The sequence below is a fragment of the Chanos chanos genome, chromosome 9 (genome assembly GCF_902362185.1).
Source record: "Chanos chanos chromosome 9, fChaCha1.1, whole genome shotgun sequence".
Taxonomy (NCBI): domain Eukaryota; kingdom Metazoa; phylum Chordata; class Actinopteri; order Gonorynchiformes; family Chanidae; genus Chanos; species Chanos chanos.
The window spans coordinates 25,503,831-25,524,974 of NC_044503.1; the positions used below are offsets into that span (position 1 = coordinate 25,503,831).

General features: G+C 41.1%; 1 protein-coding gene across 3 annotated transcripts; it reads right to left on the reverse strand.

Annotated features, from left to right (window-relative positions):
* Positions 1-7,240: 7,240 nt before the first annotated feature.
* Positions 7,241-17,608, reverse strand: vegfaa (vascular endothelial growth factor Aa). Of its 3 annotated transcripts, XM_030784795.1 has the most exons (7): positions 16,881-17,608; positions 15,384-15,426; positions 13,370-13,566; positions 12,673-12,749; positions 12,484-12,516; positions 9,039-9,170; positions 7,241-7,359 (listed from the first exon to the last, which is right to left on the reverse strand). In XM_030784795.1, the coding sequence occupies exons 1-7, from the start codon at positions 16,944-16,946 to the stop codon at positions 7,338-7,340; spliced, it is 570 nt and encodes a 189-aa protein (XP_030640655.1). In that variant the 5' UTR covers positions 16,947-17,608; the 3' UTR covers positions 7,241-7,337. The 3 variants fall into 3 exon arrangements, with proteins under 3 accessions (XP_030640655.1, XP_030640656.1, XP_030640654.1); XM_030784796.1 differs by lacking the exon at positions 9,039-9,170; XM_030784794.1 differs by lacking the exons at positions 7,241-7,359; positions 9,039-9,170 and adding an exon at positions 10,648-10,894.
* Positions 17,609-21,144: the final 3,536 nt, after the last annotated feature.

Consider the following 21,144-nt stretch of genomic DNA (forward strand, 5'->3'; position numbering starts at 1 on the left):
TAAGACCGAAGACAAACTTAGCTCCTATCAGGAGCAAAGTTACGCAATGTTATTTGCTACCACAGCACTGACTCACTTGAGTCAATTAAAAAGTTCTAGTAAGAACTCGGCCAAAATTTCATTGTAAAACAGTTTTAAAAGTGCACAAAAAGTATTAAAGATTGTTAAAAGGTACACGAAAGTACCGCTCTTTTAATTTAACTGTTCGTGTAATTTACCGCATTCAGAAAGAACAAAACATTTTTGTTGTCCATGTTGGAGTCTGAGAGCAACAATGTTAGAAACCATTTAACCCTAGTACCTTGATGTTCCTGGACAGAATGAAAGTCCAGAGATTCATTTGAACACAGAGCTACATGCTCAGTCATGGGATGTCTTAAGGCATGTGAGCATGGTTGAAGGAGCTCGTATTAACAACCTGTGTTCTCAAAGAGGAGTATACATTTGTTTCCCTGGCTGACACTTTTTAAGACATAAAACTAATTTTTACAAGCATTGCATGTAAGAGTACACAGTTCACTCGTAATGTTAGGATAATAATAATAAAAAAAAAAATACATGGAAACCTAGATCCAGGTCTGTGAAGTGTGCTTATCAAGATGCCTCAATTTTATCACTTCAATTTTCAAGGAATTCTTTTTTTTTTCTCCTAATATTTGGAACACAGAACTGGGGCTTTAACAGGGCCATGCAGTAGCTGTCAGTCACTGTCACAGTTTACATATTAGAGCTAAAGTATCATGTTAACACGGCAGATATCTTCAGGTAGAACACATTTATTAAACCGGATGGTAAAGTTCTGTTACGCTGAAATAAATAATAAAACGAGAGAAAGGATAGGGTGAGGTGCAGTGCCAATGCTAACAATAGCATTCTTCAATTCTGGATTGTATCCTGAGAGACATGTAGCTAATCTCCCCATGCTCTGTGGCTGGAGGTGGAATGCATGAAATTACATAAGTACATAACCATTAGGTACTTTTGGACTCTTAATTAGAGAGGTCCTGTTTTCAAATCACAGTGTTTTCCTGCCAAGAAACCCAAAACCATTAAGAGCTTTGAGAACAGTTTGGGTGAATAATTTCAAATGTGACACAGAGTCCATGTTTAATTCTAACAACATGCCATTGTATATAGTACTTATTTTCTCATCTCCGTAACTACTGGAGGATAAAAACAGTGGAAGGGTATGAAGGAGTTCATTATTGTCTTACTTAACCTCTGTTGACTGGTCAGTGGAGGTGACTGAAGCATTGCTTGCACACAAAATGGGCGACCAAGCAAAGCACAGATAATAGCCTGTATCAAATGGATATTCCAGTTTTACTCTGCAAATTAACAGGCATTATGTTTTGTTTGAACAGCGTGCACATAGATTTTAAAGAACTAAGGAGATGGTTATTTAATGGAAGATCTTGATTGATTAAATATTTTTAGCTGTGGAAAGAGTTCATAAAAAGGAAACCAAGAATAACTAGGCAAAAAACAAACAAACAGACAAAAAAAAAAACAGTTGTGCTCCCTAGATGAGTCCCATACAAGGTCTTGCATAGTGGTCAGTCCATCTTTAATTTGAAAACTAGTCTGGGAAGTTGTGATGATCAGTTCAACATTGTTCTTAAGAAGACCTTTGGGACTTTTAAACAAATTAACCCAGTGTTTATATTATAGTATGTTTCATGAGTCTAAAGGCAAGTTTCAAAACAGCAACTGACATGATTACCGATCCTTTTTTAAATCCAGCATTTGCACCATGATTTCTCCATTTCCACACAAGATTTACATCACCAACTGAAAAAATAAGCCATTTTATCCATTATATTAATGTTTCTGTAAGGACTCCACATATTCCAGTAATAACAGAGTAGCTGGGTGCTGACCTACTTGGAGTATCCCTTATTGATGTCTTCCTGCAGTAACAAAATGTTAAGTATGGGTGTATCTAGCTTTACAGAAGTGCTAGCTTCACCTGGTTTTTATAAAAACTGTCCATCTCTTGCTGAAGAGCTGCCATCGCAGACTGGCGACAGAGGATATGTGTGACAGAGGGGCTCCCTAGGGAAAAAGAGGATGGTGATGATTCCTTTATGCCCTCAACCAATGCTGCCAGCAAGACTTGTGTAATTGAGCACAGTGAGGATCTATACTGTGGAGTTCAGCATTTATCTGAGCCAACCAGTATGCTTATGGAGGCCACTAGCTCTGACTTGGCAGGAAAGAGGCCAAGCCAGACATCTTCTAACTGTCTTCTTGGAGTGCCAGGAGATCAGCCACTGCTGGAGCAAACTGCCAAAAACCCTGTCTGGGGACGGTTGGCATTGGACTGTGTTGGTAAGGAGGAAAGCAAACTGTTTCATGCACTTCCTATCAAGCTGCTGATGGTGTCCCACCTGAATGCCAGCCAGAAGGCATTCATGGTTTCAACCACATCCATCTCAACCCAGAAGGCTGACAGCTTCAAAAAGTGCTACAGTTAAGTTGCCATGTGTGTGAGGGCTCACAGGACCTCTGACTTAAGGACATAATTTACAGAGCGGGAAGAGGACATTCTAGCCTATGGGAACAAATTTGTGTTGTTACTGCTGTTACACATGTGCTGTCTGGAGAGCAGAGCGAGTTATGGGTGCCACATATATACACTGAGATAACCTGCTCAGCTTGTCCTGCAAGGAGGAAATACAACTCCTGGATAATTACATTTATCCAAACAGTCTCCTTCCTCACTCTGTGACAACCACGCAACAGTGACACAAGGAGAGGAAAAGAGGATGAGGCCCCTGAAAATGTTTCCTTATTAAGAAGACCAGACCACTGAAACATTGGATTATGCTTCTGTGTAATATATTCAGCTCCTATTTTGCATGCAGGGCTTAAGTTGGTGCTCATGGACCACTGACTTATAAAGAAATGAAGAAACAGGTCTTCAGGTCAATATTGCGTTGGGGCCCTACTTGTATCCTTGTGTCCAAGGACAGTCTCACATGGAGCACGTACAACATTAAAAAACAGTGTGCAATTTAGAGAGAGAGAAGGTAATGAGGAAAAATACTGTGCATTCCCACCATAACTCGATCTCTGAGAACTACTCTTGTTTTGAGTGACAAGAGACATAAGTACTTAAAATTGCACACCAGTTGTCCATCCATGCACAGAGTGTCCCCAGGTGCCACACACCTTTACAGTACTGGATCATGCTGCCATTTGTGGAAAGGTGTACCCTATAACGTTGGCAGGCAAGGAATGTGTCCAGTTGGATTCTACGATGAGCGATAGATAAGGGCTACAGACTCAGGTTTGTTATCACCCCATCTCAATTCAAGGTACTAGCATGCTCAGGGAGATGTGGATCATATTCTTCAGGGGGCAAATTTCCTTACTGCTAATGGATAGAAGGCTGATAGGAGTAGTACCTCCCATGGAGAGCCTCTCAGGTTTCTCCTCAAGGCATTTATTAGCTCCAAAAAAGGGAAGCAGGATGTGGCCAGCATTGGATTTATCTGCTCTGAACAGACAACTTGGAAAATGCAAGTTCAGAGGGCTGTTGCAGGGAATCAAGTGCAGAATGCTCATGCAGTGTCTGGATATTCTGGCATTTCGTAAACACTTTGTGGTTTTCTTAACCCTACCCTCTTTTTCAAAAACGTTCTTTAATGCAGTCTTATACAGGCTTAAGGGATAAAAGCCCTCTAGGCTTCTCTGGCCAAGTTTTGTAGTGAGAATGGGGTTTTTTGGTTATTGTCACATGAAGTTATGTGAACTTATGTGTCTCAGTATATATGTGAGCTTTTAATAGCGGGAAGCTTCCTTTGACCACATCCATCATAATCATTTGCAAGTTGTGGTATTGGTAGACTGTTCTGGTACCGTGCCATTGGAAGTAACTGATGTTTCTGACCAAGTGTAGGATCCTAGCCAGGGAAGCCACTATGCAATCCCATCCAGAATTGGTGAATGAGAACCAGATCCAGGTTTTGGCACTCTGTCCTATGAATGACCAGGACACATCCATAGGAATCAATGCTCTGATATGTGAGGGGTTGTGTGAATTTCAGCCACTGTTCAGCCACAGCCAGCTGGTCCCCTAATTGTCCTGATTCTTTTTCCTACTTTTGCCTTTTCTGCCCAAGTATGGCAGAGGCATCTTCTTACCCACCTTTGGCTAGAGAAACATTGGACACCAAAGATTACTTAACTACACTGGGGTGTGTACACATCACCCTACTGTCCCAGATTCATGATTTTTCCTCAGCATATGGAACACCTGGCACTTGGATCCTGGCCTGTGAGAGGTTCAGTTTGGCGCCTCTGGGTTTCCCCATAACGTCATAGCAGCTTTTTGCAATGTCAGAGACCCACCAACGAGATACTTCTAGAACAGTACTTGCTGCGTGTTTGAGGAATGCGGAAAAGCAGTGTCTTTTCAATATTCCGTTCTGGGTAGCTGTCATTCTCACAGGAGTTGATGGATTATGGTACAGCCTCTCTAGCATTTAGATGTATTTTGATGCAATCTCAGCATGTACACATGGGTTCTTTGGACCAAAGAACCATTATATGTTTTATGAAGGGAGTGTATCATGCCTCTCCAATTAAAGCCTTTCCCGTCCTTCACGGGATTAATACATGATTCATTGATTCGTTTTTGGTGTCACTGGCAAAATCTCATACTGGGAAGCCCGTCACCACCACACTTCCTGTCTTTCTGGATAGGAGGGCCTATTACTGTAGCCCACATGAGCTAGGGTTCACATCTTTTCAACAGGTTTGCAGAAACATCCCAACAGAGGCCTGGTGACATCATGGGCCCTGTATCAGCGTTTTCTTGTTCATATTTCCGTTGTAGCAAATTGGGCTTCATCTAACAGCTTTGTGAGGTTTCACGTGCTAAACATCTCTGCACTGCATGCTCTTCTGAGCATGGGTTAGTCTGAAGGGTAGAACTCACCATAATTCATATCCTTATTTTGTAGATTGTCATTATGTGGAGGTTAGTGTGCTATAATTTATTTACGGGAAAACGTGGTGATGTTGGCTTTTAAAAAGGAGTATTAAAATCAACATGACAGTCAGATGGTCCTTACACTCTGTGGTATTACTAGCCTCACGGATGCTATTCTGATGCTCACCCATAATGGCGGAGTCTCATATTTAAATATATATTTTTGTTTGTTTGTTTGTCTCTTTGTTTTTTTGGGGGGGGGGGTTGTTCTTTGCTTGTTCAGCCATTTCCATGACACCTGTACTTCACTATCATACAAGTATGAAAAGATTCCTAAAAGTTGTTCAAAACTTTATAACCTTTACAGACCTCAGTGTAACTGAGTTTGAGAAAGGTCCTTTATTCTTTGCTGCCCACTACATAAAACATAAGACCTCTGTGAAAGAGGAAGAGATTGCTTGTATTCAACATACTAATATGGGTACTGCTACTGTGATTTCTCAATATGTGACACATTAAGTCTAATATAAAAAATAGTGTGTATTCAATTTAGCCATTATCACTGTAGCAGTAATCAGACTTTGTACAAGCAGACAGAAATTTCATGACACTTTTAAATGACAGGCATCCAAACAGAAATCCATATTTTTCATTTAATAAAAAACAATATTATTTGAAAATAAATACGTTTAATACTTAAACTAAAAACAACAAAAATGTTAATATTTAAAATTTACAGCACCAATAAATATATTACTGTGAAAATATACTAAAAATGTTGCTGTACATGACAAACAAGAGCATTTCTGTCAAGTTAACAGAAACGCATTTGTATCTTAAAACCTGTTAATCCCAGCTTCTGCAAATTCCATGGGTTGGGTCCCCCGACTGAGCCCATCTTGAGGTGCTTCCAAAACCATCAGTTACATAATCTGCGGCTCAATTAGGACCCACTCAGTCCCATCCAGCGCATCACTCCGTGTCTGTCCTGGTAAAGCAGAAAATAGTCCATGCTCTCGTCCCCGGAGAAAAACAAAAACAAAAACAAAAACATAAACAGCCACTGTGTCTTTTGGCTACTTAACAAACACAGATGCTACTGAGTCTAGCAATATGCTAAACACCACTCACCCAAAATAAAAATTAAAAAAAAAAAAAAAAAAAAGGCGCTTTCAGGAATGTTGAAGTATTTTTTTCTCTCTGTACTTTTTTTTTTCCTTAAAAAAAAAAAAAAAGCCGTCTACAGTTTTCATGGCCAGGCAGATTGGTGACAATGTTGACAGGAAACAAAGCAAAAAAAACAACAACAACAATCATAACACTGTATATAAATAGATTCAATCAAATACACTGAATACTGAACATATTCTAGCATTATAAATTAGATGTAGTGTTCTACAAAAAGGGATATTAGGTAGGTATATACAGGTAGTTATTGTCTTGTGATGGACTGTTCCTAAAGGCGTGTGCAATTATCTCTTTGGAAAACAGACGAATGTTAAATAAGCAAATGGAGTTATCCATAATTACAGTGGTAAGCTGAATGCCACTGTTTTCTTGGCAAAATTTTCCCCCCCCCCAACTCTTGCCTCCATATATACGTACATTTAATATCCCTTTCAAAGTATTTTCACACCAAGTCCTATTGAATGTTAGTCAGTACAGTTGTCTTGTGGGCTAAGACTTCACCCCTCAAAAAGGATGACATCACAGAAATTAGATTAGTTCCGCATTCTCTCTCTCTGCTCTCTTTGAGTCCTGGACCTGCCATTCTGTCCAACCAGAAAGTGTTTGAATCTGCTAAACATTCCTTTCCTTCATCCTCTCGATCACACCACAATCATCCGTGTAGCGGTCGGTAGGGAGTTCTGCTCGCCTTTTGGTGAAGTCGTGGTCACAGTTCAGAGTTTCTTTTCTTTCTTTTTGTTTGCTTTTTTTTATCATTTTGTTTCGTTTTGTTTTGTTTTAAATATAAATCCACAGCAGCCATGTCCAGTGAAGCGTTACGAAGAAAATCAAACGGTTTTGAAGAAAAGACCTTAGTCCTGTCCATGTTCAGGTGATTCCCATTCACTGGCACTGAAAGATTCACGCGCCGATGGCGCATTCGTTCACTTGTATGTAGTGTTTCCATTTATAGCAGCGATACACATTGTCATTACCTTTTAATAATATATAATATATATATATATATATGTATGTATTCATATATTAATATCTTAAAAATATATGTTGGGGTGATATCTCTCCATAACTCTTTAATTAACTTTTTTTTTTTTTTACTGTTTTCTCATTGTAGTTTTTTTCAGTCTGTCAAGGGAATGCATCCTCGGGGAGTTAAAAGTGCTGTGCCTAGAAAATTTTCCTTCATTCAGTGTCCATTCCACTTCTCCTCTTATCATCTTCTAGGTTTGTCACATCTGCAAGAAAACATTTCAAAGAATAGGTTAGACTGATTGGCATAAGCACTGAGCCTGTTACATCTCCCAGATCCAGGAGAAATCCCACCTCTAATCAGGTGATCCGCCCCCCTCCCGCCTTTCTTTTGCTACAACCAATCAGAAACATATCACCTGCTCTCCATGTTTGTCTTGTTTTCTAAATGTAGCACACTCATGGAGAGCCCTAGAGTTCAAAGGTTAGGGGCAAAGATGAGGTCGGCTTTCGGTCGGTGGTGTGGTCACCAGATCAGATAATGGTAGGATTCCCCAACCCGCCAGAAAAAAAAAAAAAAACGGTTGCAATTTTATGTTTCCAACGTTCTCGGTAGTTTTAAATCACAAAACACCAAACAAAATGATCATTTAATCATTAGAGTGATCAAATGCTAAATTAACAGAACTATGAGAAGCAAGCAGCATGGACACTTTTCATTTGAACAAAACAGCTGCTAATCATAAGTGTGAAATAAGCATGATATATGATATTAGTAGGGATTGGACTGTTAAACCAATTTAACCAGTGATTGCTTAAGGATGTACTGCAGCTATTATGAATTATATATAAATGAAGCAACCATTGGCTGATTATTGTGAGGGAAAAAATCTGCAAGTGATGCCAACAGACAGCAAAGGCGAGTCATTCCTCTGGTGCTCCATTAAGCGAATAGGATGGGGATGCTCCAGTAATTTGTGATAGTGATAAAATGCCTAAAACTGAATTAAACCGAAACAAAAAAATATACTTATGGGATTTCTGTCCGTATGTGATAAAGTTAGTAATACCAAGTTTTGCTTTACTGATTACCAATGCATCAACATCTCACATTCCTCTTTTTGTCGTATTAGAGGGGAAAAATGTGTATAGACCTAACAGATGTTAAAATCGGTCAAAAATGATGAGACTTTTTTTTTTTTCCCATGCTGCATGTTTAATGCACGTATGGATGATGGGAAGCAGTGTAGGAATTAGAGCAGGGCTTGTGAGCATTGACACAAAAAGTATGCAAACAACAGCATTACATCAGTCCCATCCCAAATTCCCACCGTAATGCTCACATACTGCTGTAAACACACACACACACACACACACACACACACACACACACACACACACACTGGCTATACATTCCTCTAAATCCAACCCATCCCAATCACCCCCACCTCCTCATACACATGCGTGTGTGCACATGCACACTCACACCTCACACGTACACTCACGCATACATTACCTCTCTCAACAGTATTGCCTAATGTCAGAATCCAGGGTGTGTGTGTATTTGTGTGTATGTGTATACACACACCCCTTGTATTAAAGGCGGTAATGTATATAATATAGAGTGTTTAAGTAGCAGTATACTTTACATGGCAGAGAGGCTGTGATTCTGACATCAAGCAAAGATGCCAAAGAATATTCGAGTAGTACAAGCCACAGAAACATACAGAACTACATACAATATGTAATCTATTACTCTAACAAACACCCGCACACATAAACACGCACGAGCACACGCACATGCACACGGACGGACAGATTTCTACAAGGGAGTGAGACGCATGCAATTCATCAGGAGAGGAAAATAATTAAGCACGTCATAAGACCAGACAAAGAGAGAGCTGACCAAAAGCATGTTGTTTATCATAACGGTTCAGAGACAAACCTGCAAGTTCTTTCGTTTAACTCAAGTTGTCTGGACTTGCAATGTAATTGTGTGAATTTGCAGGAACATTTACAGGTGTCAGGGTCCTGAACATACAAGCGCTTTCTTCTCTCTGAGCAAGGCTCACAGTGGCTGCAATGAAAGCAAAAAAGGGAGAGAGAGAGAGAGGGAGAGAGAGAGAGAGAGAAATCTAAGCTAGAGCGTTTTGGGCCAAGAAAGGTGGAACAAAGACACTCATGCACCATCCCAGACACGTAGCCTATTACATCTCTCCTCCACAAGCCCACATTGTTCACAAAGCTCACATTTACACTGTGCAAATGGGCTCCTGCACCTGCACCTCACACATATCCTCTGTGCTGGAGTCAACTCTGCTCTGTACACAGCAGTACAGAAATAAATGCCTAAGAGCTTGTGTGGAATATGGTCGGGGTAGTGTTTGGAGAGCAGAGGACACGTGTGAGGACATAACATATGACACTAATACACACATGTTCCTATGTCATACACGCGTGCGCACACACACCCTCACACACCCTCACACACACACACACACACATTCGTGATGGGCTCATGTGTGATATGGTCATTAGAAGCAACACAGACAAACATGTATCTACACATGATTTGCATGCGACCTAAACACACACACACACACACACACAAATAACTCACACACAAGTACACATGACAAAACGTACAATTTGAAACACTTATGTATCTTTCTTAATAAATGACATTATGAAATGTCAATCTCAAGTTACATCATCTTAAACATCTTTATGTCACAATAAGATATTCCCACAAGGCACACTTGCAAACATGCACCAAAGAGCATAAGTAATACTTCAAAATGACATCTATTCTTAAGTACAGTTTTAAAGATCAAAGACCGGGCACAGCCGTAAATTGCTCTGGTATCCAGTCAACTGAAAGTACTGCAAAACAAATGACATTTACACACCAATTCTAGTGCTGAAAGATGCAGTATCTTTGCTTTTTTTTGTTGTTGTTGTTTTTTGTTTTTTTTTGTCAGTGAATGTGTAGCACATTTAAGAGGGCGGTAAAAGACATACATTTGCTGCATTGCAGGAGCACACAGACGAGCGCTGTTGCCTCGAACGACTGTTTTCCCCCCAGTTCCATCTGAAAAGCCAAAACTCTGTGGCGTGTGCCGAGGAATGTCTTTACTTTCTGTTCTATCTCCTTCACCCAAAAAGCCACGCAAAAAAAAAAAGCTCGGCTATTTTACCAAGCCAAATACATAAATATTTATAGATATTTTACAAATGAAAACAAAAAAAAAAAAAACCCCGGCCAGACTTTTTAACGACACCAGTAACATTAACTTGTATGATGAAACAAATGCTCACAGAGAAAGTTGAGGTAACAGAGGGGAAAAAAAAAAAAAAAAAAAAACAGAGCTGAAGATCCCAGCAGCGACAGAGACTAAACATGGTAACATCCCAGCTACAACAAATTAGTGCACATAGCCATGCATGTTTAAAGATCCTCTATTACCTTTCTGATTATTTTCAAAACCACCTCTGCGGCCTAGTCCTAGTCTCGGATCAAACGTCCGTTTTGTTATTGAGACTAAATGTAAAAAAAAAAAAAAAACAAAACAGAAAAACAACAAAAAAAAAACAACAAAAAAACTGGAACTTTTAAACCAGCTACGAAGAAGAGTTGAGTTTTACAAATAGCGAATAAGCTCCCCCGAAATCAAATGAGCAGCGAACAGGAGACAAACACTGCTCAAGCACAGGTGTGACGAGGCGCTGACAACAGCCTCTGTGTGTCTCTGTCTCTGTCTCTTTCGCTTAGGGCCTTTGCCTCTGCCCTTCATGGATTTTCTGGAAAATAGACAAACAACGCAAAAGAAAAAAAAAAAAAACAAAAAAAAAAAAACAAAAACAAAAAGCATGTCTAAATAAAAAGTAGAAACACTCATGCAGAGACATCAATCAGTAAGAACTAAACCAAAGAGAAGAAAAACGTAGCTATGATAATCCTTTCCCGTACCTCGTCATGGGCAAAACGTATTGAATTGTGTGACTGTGTTTGCTTGTATACAGGGGCTTAGAAGGAAGTACTGTGTGAAAGGAGCGAGAACTGAACATGAGCTTGTGAATGATCTGAGTAGCTAGCCTGGCCTGCCCCTAGGACGGGGGGGGGGGGGGGGGGGGTTTGCCTACGTGCTGTGAGACAGGCAGGGGAGCAGAGATGGGAAAGGAGAGTGTGCTCAAGTCCATGACAAACGGATTTGATTTAGCCCTCTCAGCTAACCTGATCCAACTCTCCCCGGGCCCATCCCTGGGCGTATTAACCCAGAAAGCCGCCGACTTGCACACACGTCCGCCACTCATCCAATTAAACAAAGTACGTTCTATGACCTACCCACACCGAGTATAACCAGCCCGGCCGCACACGCACGCACGCACACACACACACACGTGCACGCACGCACAAACATGCTGGCACGCACTAAGACATCCGTGCACGCACGCACGCACACACACACACACTCATACGCTCACACGCGCACGCACACACGATTCCACCATAAAACAATAAAAGAATCCGTACAAGCACTAAACCCGAGGCACCCAGTCGTGCTGTCTCTGGCCAATCTAGTATTTACAATTCTAAATATAAAAATGGGTTAAATGCATGACACCTGTTGCTATGATTAGAATCTGGAAGTAGCAGAGGGCTGAGGGTCGTTCTTGAGCAACTGGAGTGCGGGAGACAGCGGGTGGTCCAAGTCTCCCTCAGCTCTCCTGTTGCCGCTGCAGTAAAGCGCTAAACTGTCAGCCATAAAAGAACAAAGCCCCCTTCTATGGAAAAAAAAAAAAAACTGAAAACAGATCCTATAAAGAGTGGTGTTATCAGCAGTATAGTAAAGATAAATGCAAGTGCCCGGTCGTTTTCCTGCAAGCAGGGTTGGTAATGTTTAAAAAAAAAAAAAAATTTTAACATGAAGGACCCGGGCACCTCACATTATCGCGCGGAGCTGGGAGGCTTTGGCGTAGTGGACGTAACGTCTCATCTCGATTGCCCGTGTGTCATGAATATGGAGCTTGATGTATAAAGATACTGCACTTTCAACACTACTTTCAGCATAAGCGGCAGCAACCACAGTGGGCTGCCTGCTGCTTTGTGTCCAGCTGCCTGCTTCTCGTATTGGGCCGAAGAACATGGTCAAGAGGAGTGTTCAGAACGTGTTTAAGCCCTACCCTAACAGAAAAAAAAAAAACTGGCTGGAGAGAATGACGGTGTCCATAATAATTTTGCTTTGTTTTGTTTTCTTGATAGGTAAACACAAGCAAGGCAGCCATGATGTCAGAACTAGAATAGAACCACTGGACACACAGAGACACCCTCCCCAACACACTTCTGCTTTCACAATAAGCCCCAGAAAAGCACCAAACAGTTTACTTACTTTTCTTTCTTTACTTTCACCTCTTGCTTTGGCCTGGGGGGAGAGAGAGAGAGAGAGAGAGAGAGAGAGAGAGAGAGAGAAAGGAGTTGAGACAAAAAAAAAAGGTTTTGTTCCACGTTTCAGTTGTATAACTAGATTCCTGGGTCATGCAAACCCAAAGGCTAAAATAATCTCTTTCATGATACTTACTTGCATTCACACTTTGTGTGCTCTGTGAAACTCAGTTGGTAATTATGCTGCGATACGCGCTGTTTCGTTCGTATTACCTGTAGAGAGAAACAGCATAGACAAGTTAAAAACCTAACAAGGGTTACGTGGGACTGTGTGTGCATGTGTGTGTGTGTGTGTGTCTGTGTGTCGGAACTGGCAAAAAACTATCTCTGCAAGTCATACAGAACAGCTGTAACCACAGGCTGACACTGATAAAACCATTCATCAAATGACTTGCTAATATACTGAGAGACTTAACACTTTTAGACACATTTCGTCTAACATTCTTATACTTGCTGCCCCCCCCCCCCCACTCTTAACCTCGTGTCAACAGTAGGACTAGACTGTAGCCAAGAGAGACTCCAACCACACAAACAGGGGCGTAAACAGAATGAGCAGGGGTAAACAACATAGCTGACATGCCAGTCCACACTGCCTTACTCCTCACAGGCCCTCAAGCTGGACAAGAACCGACCAGAAGAAACGACCACGACAGAAAAGACAGAGAGAGAGAGAGAGAGAGAGAGAGAGAGAGAGAGAGAAGGAAAAACAGAAGGAGAAAGACAGAGAGAGATCTACTGGGACCCTTCAAATCTTTTTTTTCCATTAATCATCTAATAACCCCTCTGCCGCCCGTCCTGTTAAGCGAGTCAGCGTAGAGGGCTGCTCCTCTCACCTCCATAGTGACGTTGCGTGTTTCCGTGGGGACGCACTCGAGGGCCTCGTCATTGCAGCAGCCCGCACAGCGCCGGAGCACCACGCACGACGGGATGTACGTGTGATCGATGTCGTCAGGGTACTCCTGGATGATGTCCACCAGCATTTCCCGTGTCTGACACCAGCTTTTGTTATAAACCTCCATGAATGAAACCACTAGATGAAGATAATTGGGTAGAGAAAAGGAGAAATAGGGAGAGTTGGTTTTTGGGTCATCAATCTCATCACATTTTACCAGAGGAGTCCACTAGACTTCTACGATGAAGCTGTGTTTTACAGATCCTTTCCACTCTTATATCTTGAGTTTTATGATTTGTTTTTAAAGCTCTCTTGCACAAACTCTATTTTTACTTTCTTCCCTCCAGGCTTGCTGGTTCTGCTCACCAGTAGTGCTGAATTCTTGTGTTCTTTTGTCAAAGAAAATGGAACAAGCATTTCCTGAACAATGCTGATTACCAAAGCCAGCTTAGCAGATAAACAATGCAACAGATCTATGGCTCTAACTAACAAAGGCCTTTTGTGCTGATGAAGGAACTAATTTCACAAGTGAAAAAGGAAAAAAAAAAAAAAAAAAATATATATATATATATATAAGAAAGAAAGAAAAAAATCGTGTCAAAGCTTCTCTCCTTCACAAGCTTCCCAAAAAGCACACACAGATGCACATACCTTATATCCCATCACAGCTTACCCCCCCCCGCCCCTTTTCCAGAATAATCTGTGCACCACCCTGGTTGACGTCCCGTTATTCTCTTTGACCCCCAGAGCCTCATGACCCACAGGCCGCCAGGGAAGCCCATGACCTCAGGCTGTGTGGCGCCAAGGTTCACCTCTGACATTTGACCCCTCAGAGAAAGCCCACCCTGTACTGAGATACATGCAACTCCCATACTAGAACTAACTTTATATCTAAATTGATTCCTGACAGACATTAGGTTTCGCTTAGGGAAAGAAAAAATAACCGTAACTACTTTCTAGAACAGCAGCGTGCTCATCTTTAGTCACAAAATCAACAATGCATTTCCTACAGGACCACCCTCTCACATAGTACTGTTGGAAATGTCAAAAAGTGCAAGTATAGTTGAGATTACTGCTGGCATGTTTATTTAGCAAGTCAGAATCATATCATGCTGTTGTTGTTTTTCTGCAATTGACTACGATGCTAAACTTAGTTTGTCTGATCTATCCAATGCACAACAGATTTGCGAGTGTCCAAATGTCTGGGGATATTTTCCATTGCAGGTGACGAAATGCGTAGCAGTAATGGCGGTTGAACAACACATCTCAGTGGAGTCAAAACAGCATGAGACGGGAGTTAAGTGTGAAGGTCAGCAGCCCAGAGGTGGCACAAAGCCACTTTTAACTTAAGTGAGAATGACAAAACTTTCTCTGCTTGTCCAGAGAAAAAAAATGGCCTGTACTGGGTCCTTTGCAAACAATCAAACTTGACTAGGGGGGTCTGCTACATGCAAATAAACCTGACCTTGAGGAGAACTGACGTATAAACCAGCTGTGTCATTGTTAATAAACAAACATGACCATGTCCACTGCCCTTGGCCAGGGCTGTCTGTGTCTAGGATAAATGAACTACTTTGACAGTATCAGTGACAACTTAATGGAAAACTAAATGAAAAATTAAACATCAGAAAAAGAGAGCACGTATGGTTACGTCTGGCTTCTTGCACCAAGACAGCCTTATCAGCCTTACAAATTTTTATCAAGCTCTGCTCTCCCGCTGATAGTATGAAATACAACAAAAGTAACGTCTTGAACAAACTAAAGTAGCCTATGTCTTAACGTGCGTGGCTGTATACACATTTTGGCTTCTGAGGGGCCTGTCTTTCAAGTGGGTATAATCTGTCCACCTGAGTCCGCTAGATGGCGGCTTGTTCAGCAGTATCATATTTAAATAGCCATAGAGGCCGTAGCGTTTTTTTTTTCTGGCACATTAAACGTACATTAGAGGTCCATACCTTCATTTTTGCCCTTTGCCCCTTCCTTGGGTATGTGGGCAGCCTGTGAAAGGTAAAAAAAAAAGAGAAACACAGTTACGACGCATGGCAGTTATCTCGGTTATCATGGTTTTCTCACGTTTTCAATGCGTTTTTGTCAGCAGCAATTCGGCTTTTAACATTGCAATAACCTGCGTTTACATGTATAGAGGAGAGCTACTAAAAATGAAAAATGCACTTTAAGCATCATAACTGCACTGCGAGTTAACTCCCTAACTTCTCCTAAAAACGATTTTTACACGTCATATTTATCTACAACATACAGAATAAAACATGATGAACTGTATTTTACGCAGGTGCGAAGCGAACACGGGGGAGTTTATAATTTATTTGGCTGGACGTTACAGTACTTGTATATGTCTGCATCTACTTACTATTAATTTTCCCGCCTACGGATTAGTCGCGGTGGCAAACTGCCTTATAACGTCGCCTTGCCCATCTCACGTTACCGCAGGTGGTGACTGGTGCAACAGCTCTCACAAATTGCGTGAGAATCAGGCCCAATTGTCTACATCATCCAAGTTGTCTGAAGCAGACAATGAGCGTAATACCAAACATCGTAATAATTCTTCTCATGTTAGACTACGTCACTAAAATGCGAAGACTGCAGTGATGTAAACTCTGAAATAGCTTACTGAACGACTTTATGTACTTAAATGGACTCAAATGGTGCTTTAGAGGTAATAGCTTCAACATTGTTTCAGTAGCATTGACGCTATATTAATGCAGGACCTGCACTGATAGATCGGGTCGTTATTGAGGGCTTCGAAAAAATTTAGGCTATTACTTGCATAGTCCAAACGAGATCTCAGTGGGTTTATATTGTGAACCCATGGTTACAGAGCAACCCTGCGAAAACGAATAGCAGTAGCCTGGAAATAAACCAATAAGCGGTGGCCTGATCATGATCAACTTTGCTGCAAAAGCAAATTGTGACGGGGCAAAGAATATACTGTTGTCAGTAGGCTACATAATGTCACTGTGATAGCGTTTGTCAGTAGTAACACATTTACCCTGTGACGTAAAGTAATAATCTAATAATTAATATTTTGGGTGACTATTGCAATACCTCTGTTTCAAGAACAACTGAACTATGGACCAGTGTGTTTGTAAGTATGACGCTGCATTATACAAGACTGGCAAAACTTCTTAACAGGTCTCATCAGTATGCCCCTTAACACTGAGACGTGGCTGTAGATCTCTGCTGAATACAAATTAAATTATAGTGAAACTGTGAGTTCACAGTAATCCTGTTGTGACGGCGTTAAGTAAACAGTGACACGACTGCTGTTACAAATCGCTTGTAATGTCCGAATCTATCATAGATATACAGGCAAAGCAATGACCTCGCTACGGAGCGGCAAGGGCGATCTACTCATTAATGAAACATGAATAGCATTCTCCTAATTTATCCGATCCGATTTTGAAACCCCACCCCCATTTAAACAGAAACCTTACCTTTAAAGCGGAGAGATGAAGAAGCGCCGCAAAAAATAATTGTACCGAACTGGTAACAAAGTTCATGATTATAATTCCAACAGGCAGTTGCGTTGTGGGTTGTTAAAATCGGTATTGTTAAAAACCGTTTAGTATTCAGTGAAGAAAAAAAAATAAATAAAGGAAAAGACAAAATGTTTAAAAATACAAGGATGTGACGATCTATATTTCTCTCGATGAGGTGCGTTATAGAAACACCAAATCCATTTCTTGTCGCACACAGTGCAGATAGTGGCACCTGTGAGGAATCCTCACGCGAAAAAGATTGAAATCACTCTTGATGGGTGAAAAATCCACTATGTCTTGGATTTTGTTGTATTCTGTCACGCAAAAAACCGTTGGATTCTACAATCCACAGGAGAACGACAAGTCCATAAATAATAAATAATCTCACTCCGATAGAATATTGGTCAGAAGAAAAAACGTAGAAACTTTCACAGACTTCCAAGCGCCACTTGACTTCTGCGCGCGATACCAGAGGAAGCGTTTAGGCTAACGTTACGCATTTAAGATCACTCAGAGAACGACATTGCATTTACCGGTGCAAACTGATCCAGTGGAAATCCGCAATTGAAATGTGCCGAACACCTTCTCTTGTTCCTTGTCTTGTTTCTTCTTTTGTTTTGCCTTTTGTTTCTTGTTATCAGCTGTACCTCCTGTCGCGGAATAGACAGACCTTGTCCTTCACCTCAGCTCGTTTATCGCCTATACCGTTCACCGTTCAATGTTCGTGATCTTGAAAGAATGAACGGCGTAGGCTGTGCTAAACGTTAGGTCTCATTGGTTGGACGATTTTACGTAGGGGACGTTGACTCATAGTGCCACCCCTATTGGTTACTGTCTCTGTTCACACGTTTTAAGTTTGTTAACGACTCACCTAAACCTTGACCCATAAAATTATAATAACATGAATGAAACACGCAAATTATATTAAACTGCGATATAATACCATATTAAAGTGAAGCCGTTAAAAGAAAAAAGCCAGCTTAACTTTTAAAAAAGAGATATCGACCTCGATAGGGTACTGCGTTCAAAATTTGTACCTGAACTCTGTGCATAAATTCTAGCTATAAGAAGAGGCTTCATAAATGTCAGTTGTATAATAATCCAGAGTGATTTAATAAAGCACTTGAAATGCCATTATCGAAGTGCTCTCGGTCGAGAGACGACACCATCATTTAAGCGTCTGTCGTCAACTGCTAAGCGCTCAGACGACTCAACTAGTGCTGAAGTCTAATCTTTCTGTATCGCAAGTCTTGAACGCTTAGAAAAACAACAATTATTGTATTATAGTTGTAAGAGAAAGCTAAAATAAATGGTGATGGAAATGAACTCCCTGTCTCGATTAGCTGACGCTGGTTAGTAACGGAAGATTTTTTTATTTGTTTGTTTTAAAATCCGGTATACGGTGAAGAGAGACGTGGCGACTGACGCACTGAATACAGGCAGAATCAGTAGTCTATATCCTGCACCAGTCCTATATTCAAATGAAACAGTATAAACATACCAATATGGACAAAACCTGCGAGTGTGTTTGTAGTTCTTTACTTCTGCTTTTTTTTTTTTTTTGGTCAAATTTCTCCCTGTCACGTGTGTCCCCTGGATGATGTGAGAGAACTTATTTGGAACCCGTACTGCACCCTGTTCCAGCCTTCAGAAGACGGGTGGAAAGGTGACAAGCTGTACTGATGTTTAACCCCCACCCCTCTCTGAGGGAATTCGAGTGGCATGGAGAAGTGATGCTGGGCACTCTACCATTCGCATGAATCCACACTGCTGTGAAAGTTTATTGAAGTCAGCCAGTATTTTAGGATTCTGTGGGGAAGGCGCCCCATGTCATGAAGGCATTAGGAAAATGTTCTCTCCGTCTCTGCCTGTGTCTGTCTCTCTGTCTGTCTGTCTGTCTGTCTCTCTCTCTCCCTCTCTCTCTGCATTGCTGCATTTGCTTATACTCGCTCTCCATTCTTTGACACAGAGATGGGTTACTGCTTCTTTTTTTTTCTCCCAAAGTCCTCAAGGGGAGGCATTCAGCACTGTTGCTATGGTTTCCTACCTCTCCAGCTTTCCTCCTCTTCCCCTTTTTGTCTGAAAAGCCTCACTTCAGACAAGTTCCTGAGGATGGTCGGAACAGCACTTTGAATTCTGTCTGTAATAATGAGAGACTCCAAAAAGAGCTACAATTATTCATTTAATGGGACGTCAGGTCTGCAATTTTACCATGAACTAGCGTTCAAAATACTTACGATAATTCAGTGCAGTGCTCTTTACAAGTTTCAGTTTACGTTAAAAAGTTTATCGAATCCACAGTCAAAAGAAGTTTGATGCACAGTAACATATAGGAAACAGAATAATCAATGATACCGTCCTCTCTTACCAGGAATGGCAAAGCACACTCAAAGAAAGGTTAACTGACACACGGCAGGTCAAAGTTGTAAAGTGGTCGACGCGCTTGTGAAGTCTGTCAGTTTACTGGCGAAGGGAGAGGCTTCGGGGGAAAAATATTCCACCAGCATCAGTGAGTCCGATACGTTCACACTTGCCTTATCTCATTACCGTATCTCTGCGTCCATTCTAGTAATCACTGCCGTCTCACAGCCTAGTCTTAGTGCCTGCTCTCAGGTTGTGTTTCGTTTATGTAACCAAAGTGCACCTGGCGAACTGTAATTCGTCCAGGGCCTGTCTCTTATCTCCCAGGCCCTTCTTTTAGCTCTTTAATCACAGGCAGCTGGGGCGCCAGTGGCTTAGCCTGTGTATCTAAACAGCGGCCCATCAAGAGGTGGTAGCCTCACTGCGTTTCACAACAACCTCTGAACCTGTGTTCTGAGACAGCCGAGGAGTAAATAATCACTCAGGCTGGTCATCCACAGACACAGATCTGTCCCATGTATTGTTTTAAAGGGGTCTATTTTATTTGGTCTGTCGGTCTGTTTATTGACCCTGGGTAATGTATGTTGTGAAGATGAGCTTTGTTCTTTCTTTCCTAAGGCTTTGAACTCTTCCAGGCTTTGAGTGATGTCCCATAAGCCTGGTGCCCTAACCGTTTTACCCTTTTTTACCAATAGAGGGCACTGTGTGTGTGCAGCTACTGAGCTGCACTTTTTAGACCTGTTAATACACGGCAGAGAATAACAAATTTTTACTTCAAACAAACATGTACCCATAACAGTAACTTCAATCTGTTCATCTGTTTGAGTATTTATGTTGTCTACAATTATAGTACTACTTATTTTACAACAGTTTCTCACCCACGTTTTTGGTGTGTTTAGTCTGAGCAATGTCCAGGCCTTCACTCACAAAGTGGGCTTACATTTCTAACCCTCTGGTCCATACGACTTCACGATCTGTTTTCAGTCTGAATGACACCATTCAAGCATAATTTTTTTTCTTGAACATGACAACAACCAAAAGCATTTAAACAGCTCCCTAAAATGCTACCTGTAAAAAAAATGCAGTTTATCAAGTAAATAAATAAAATCTTGATGTTCAAAAACAACAAATTATGAAAAAATGACATCACACACAAAAAAAGAGTCAGTGCTCCAGCATGTTTCAAAGGTTCAGTGCTAACTTCATTCCTCAACATTTTTCCTAAAGGAGTTTCCCACTACCTGTTTTTTATGACACTGAGCAGTTGAAGTGACTGGAAGCAGGTCTGAAATGGCTTTGGCTTGGCCTACAGCCACACCAATTTGTACAAAGAAGTAGAGCACAGGTTTTAAATGCTGCCAGGTATAATGTTAAGCAATTGTGAACGCATATTTTCCCACAAGCAACTCAACTCATCCATCTGCTTGCTCTGGTCCTGTTCAGATCTTACTGATGTCTCATTGTTCACTGTGGTGTTCTACCACCCGCATGCACTATTTTCTCACAACATGGAAAGTTTTCTTTTCTTTCCTTTTCAGCCGTAATTTAAGGTGATTGATCGGAAACATTGCTTTCCCTTCCCACTGCATCTGATTGTCTTTTTATCAAGCATGATGAAACATAGACACATTAGCTTGAATTTCATGAGTAAGAGGAAGTAAAATACCATGGAATAGACCTATGTGAGCAATAACATGTATACTTATTATATTTAGTCCTAATCACTGATGTTCTTCTTTGTACACAAAGCTGCATATCCAATTGCATATTTCATTCCAAGGTCTCTTAAGTTCTGGCTTTTACTGTCACCTTGATTAATAATCAGCGGATGAATTTGTTATGTCTTCATAGGACCTGC

Excerpts from the sequence above, each read along its gene's own strand:
- vegfaa (XM_030784794.1), bottom strand. The coding sequence starts at position 16,946 with ATGAACTTTGTTACCAGTTCGGTACAATTATTTTTTGCGGCGCTTCTT. Across the intron at positions 13,567-15,383 it reads GGCAAAGGGCAAAAATGAAG|TGGTTTCATTCATGGAGGTT; the intron begins GTATGGACCTCT and ends ATCTTCATCTAG. Across the intron at positions 12,750-13,369 it reads CACGCAACGTCACTATGGAG|GTAATACGAACGAAACAGCG; the intron begins GTGAGAGGAGCA and ends TTCTCTCTACAG.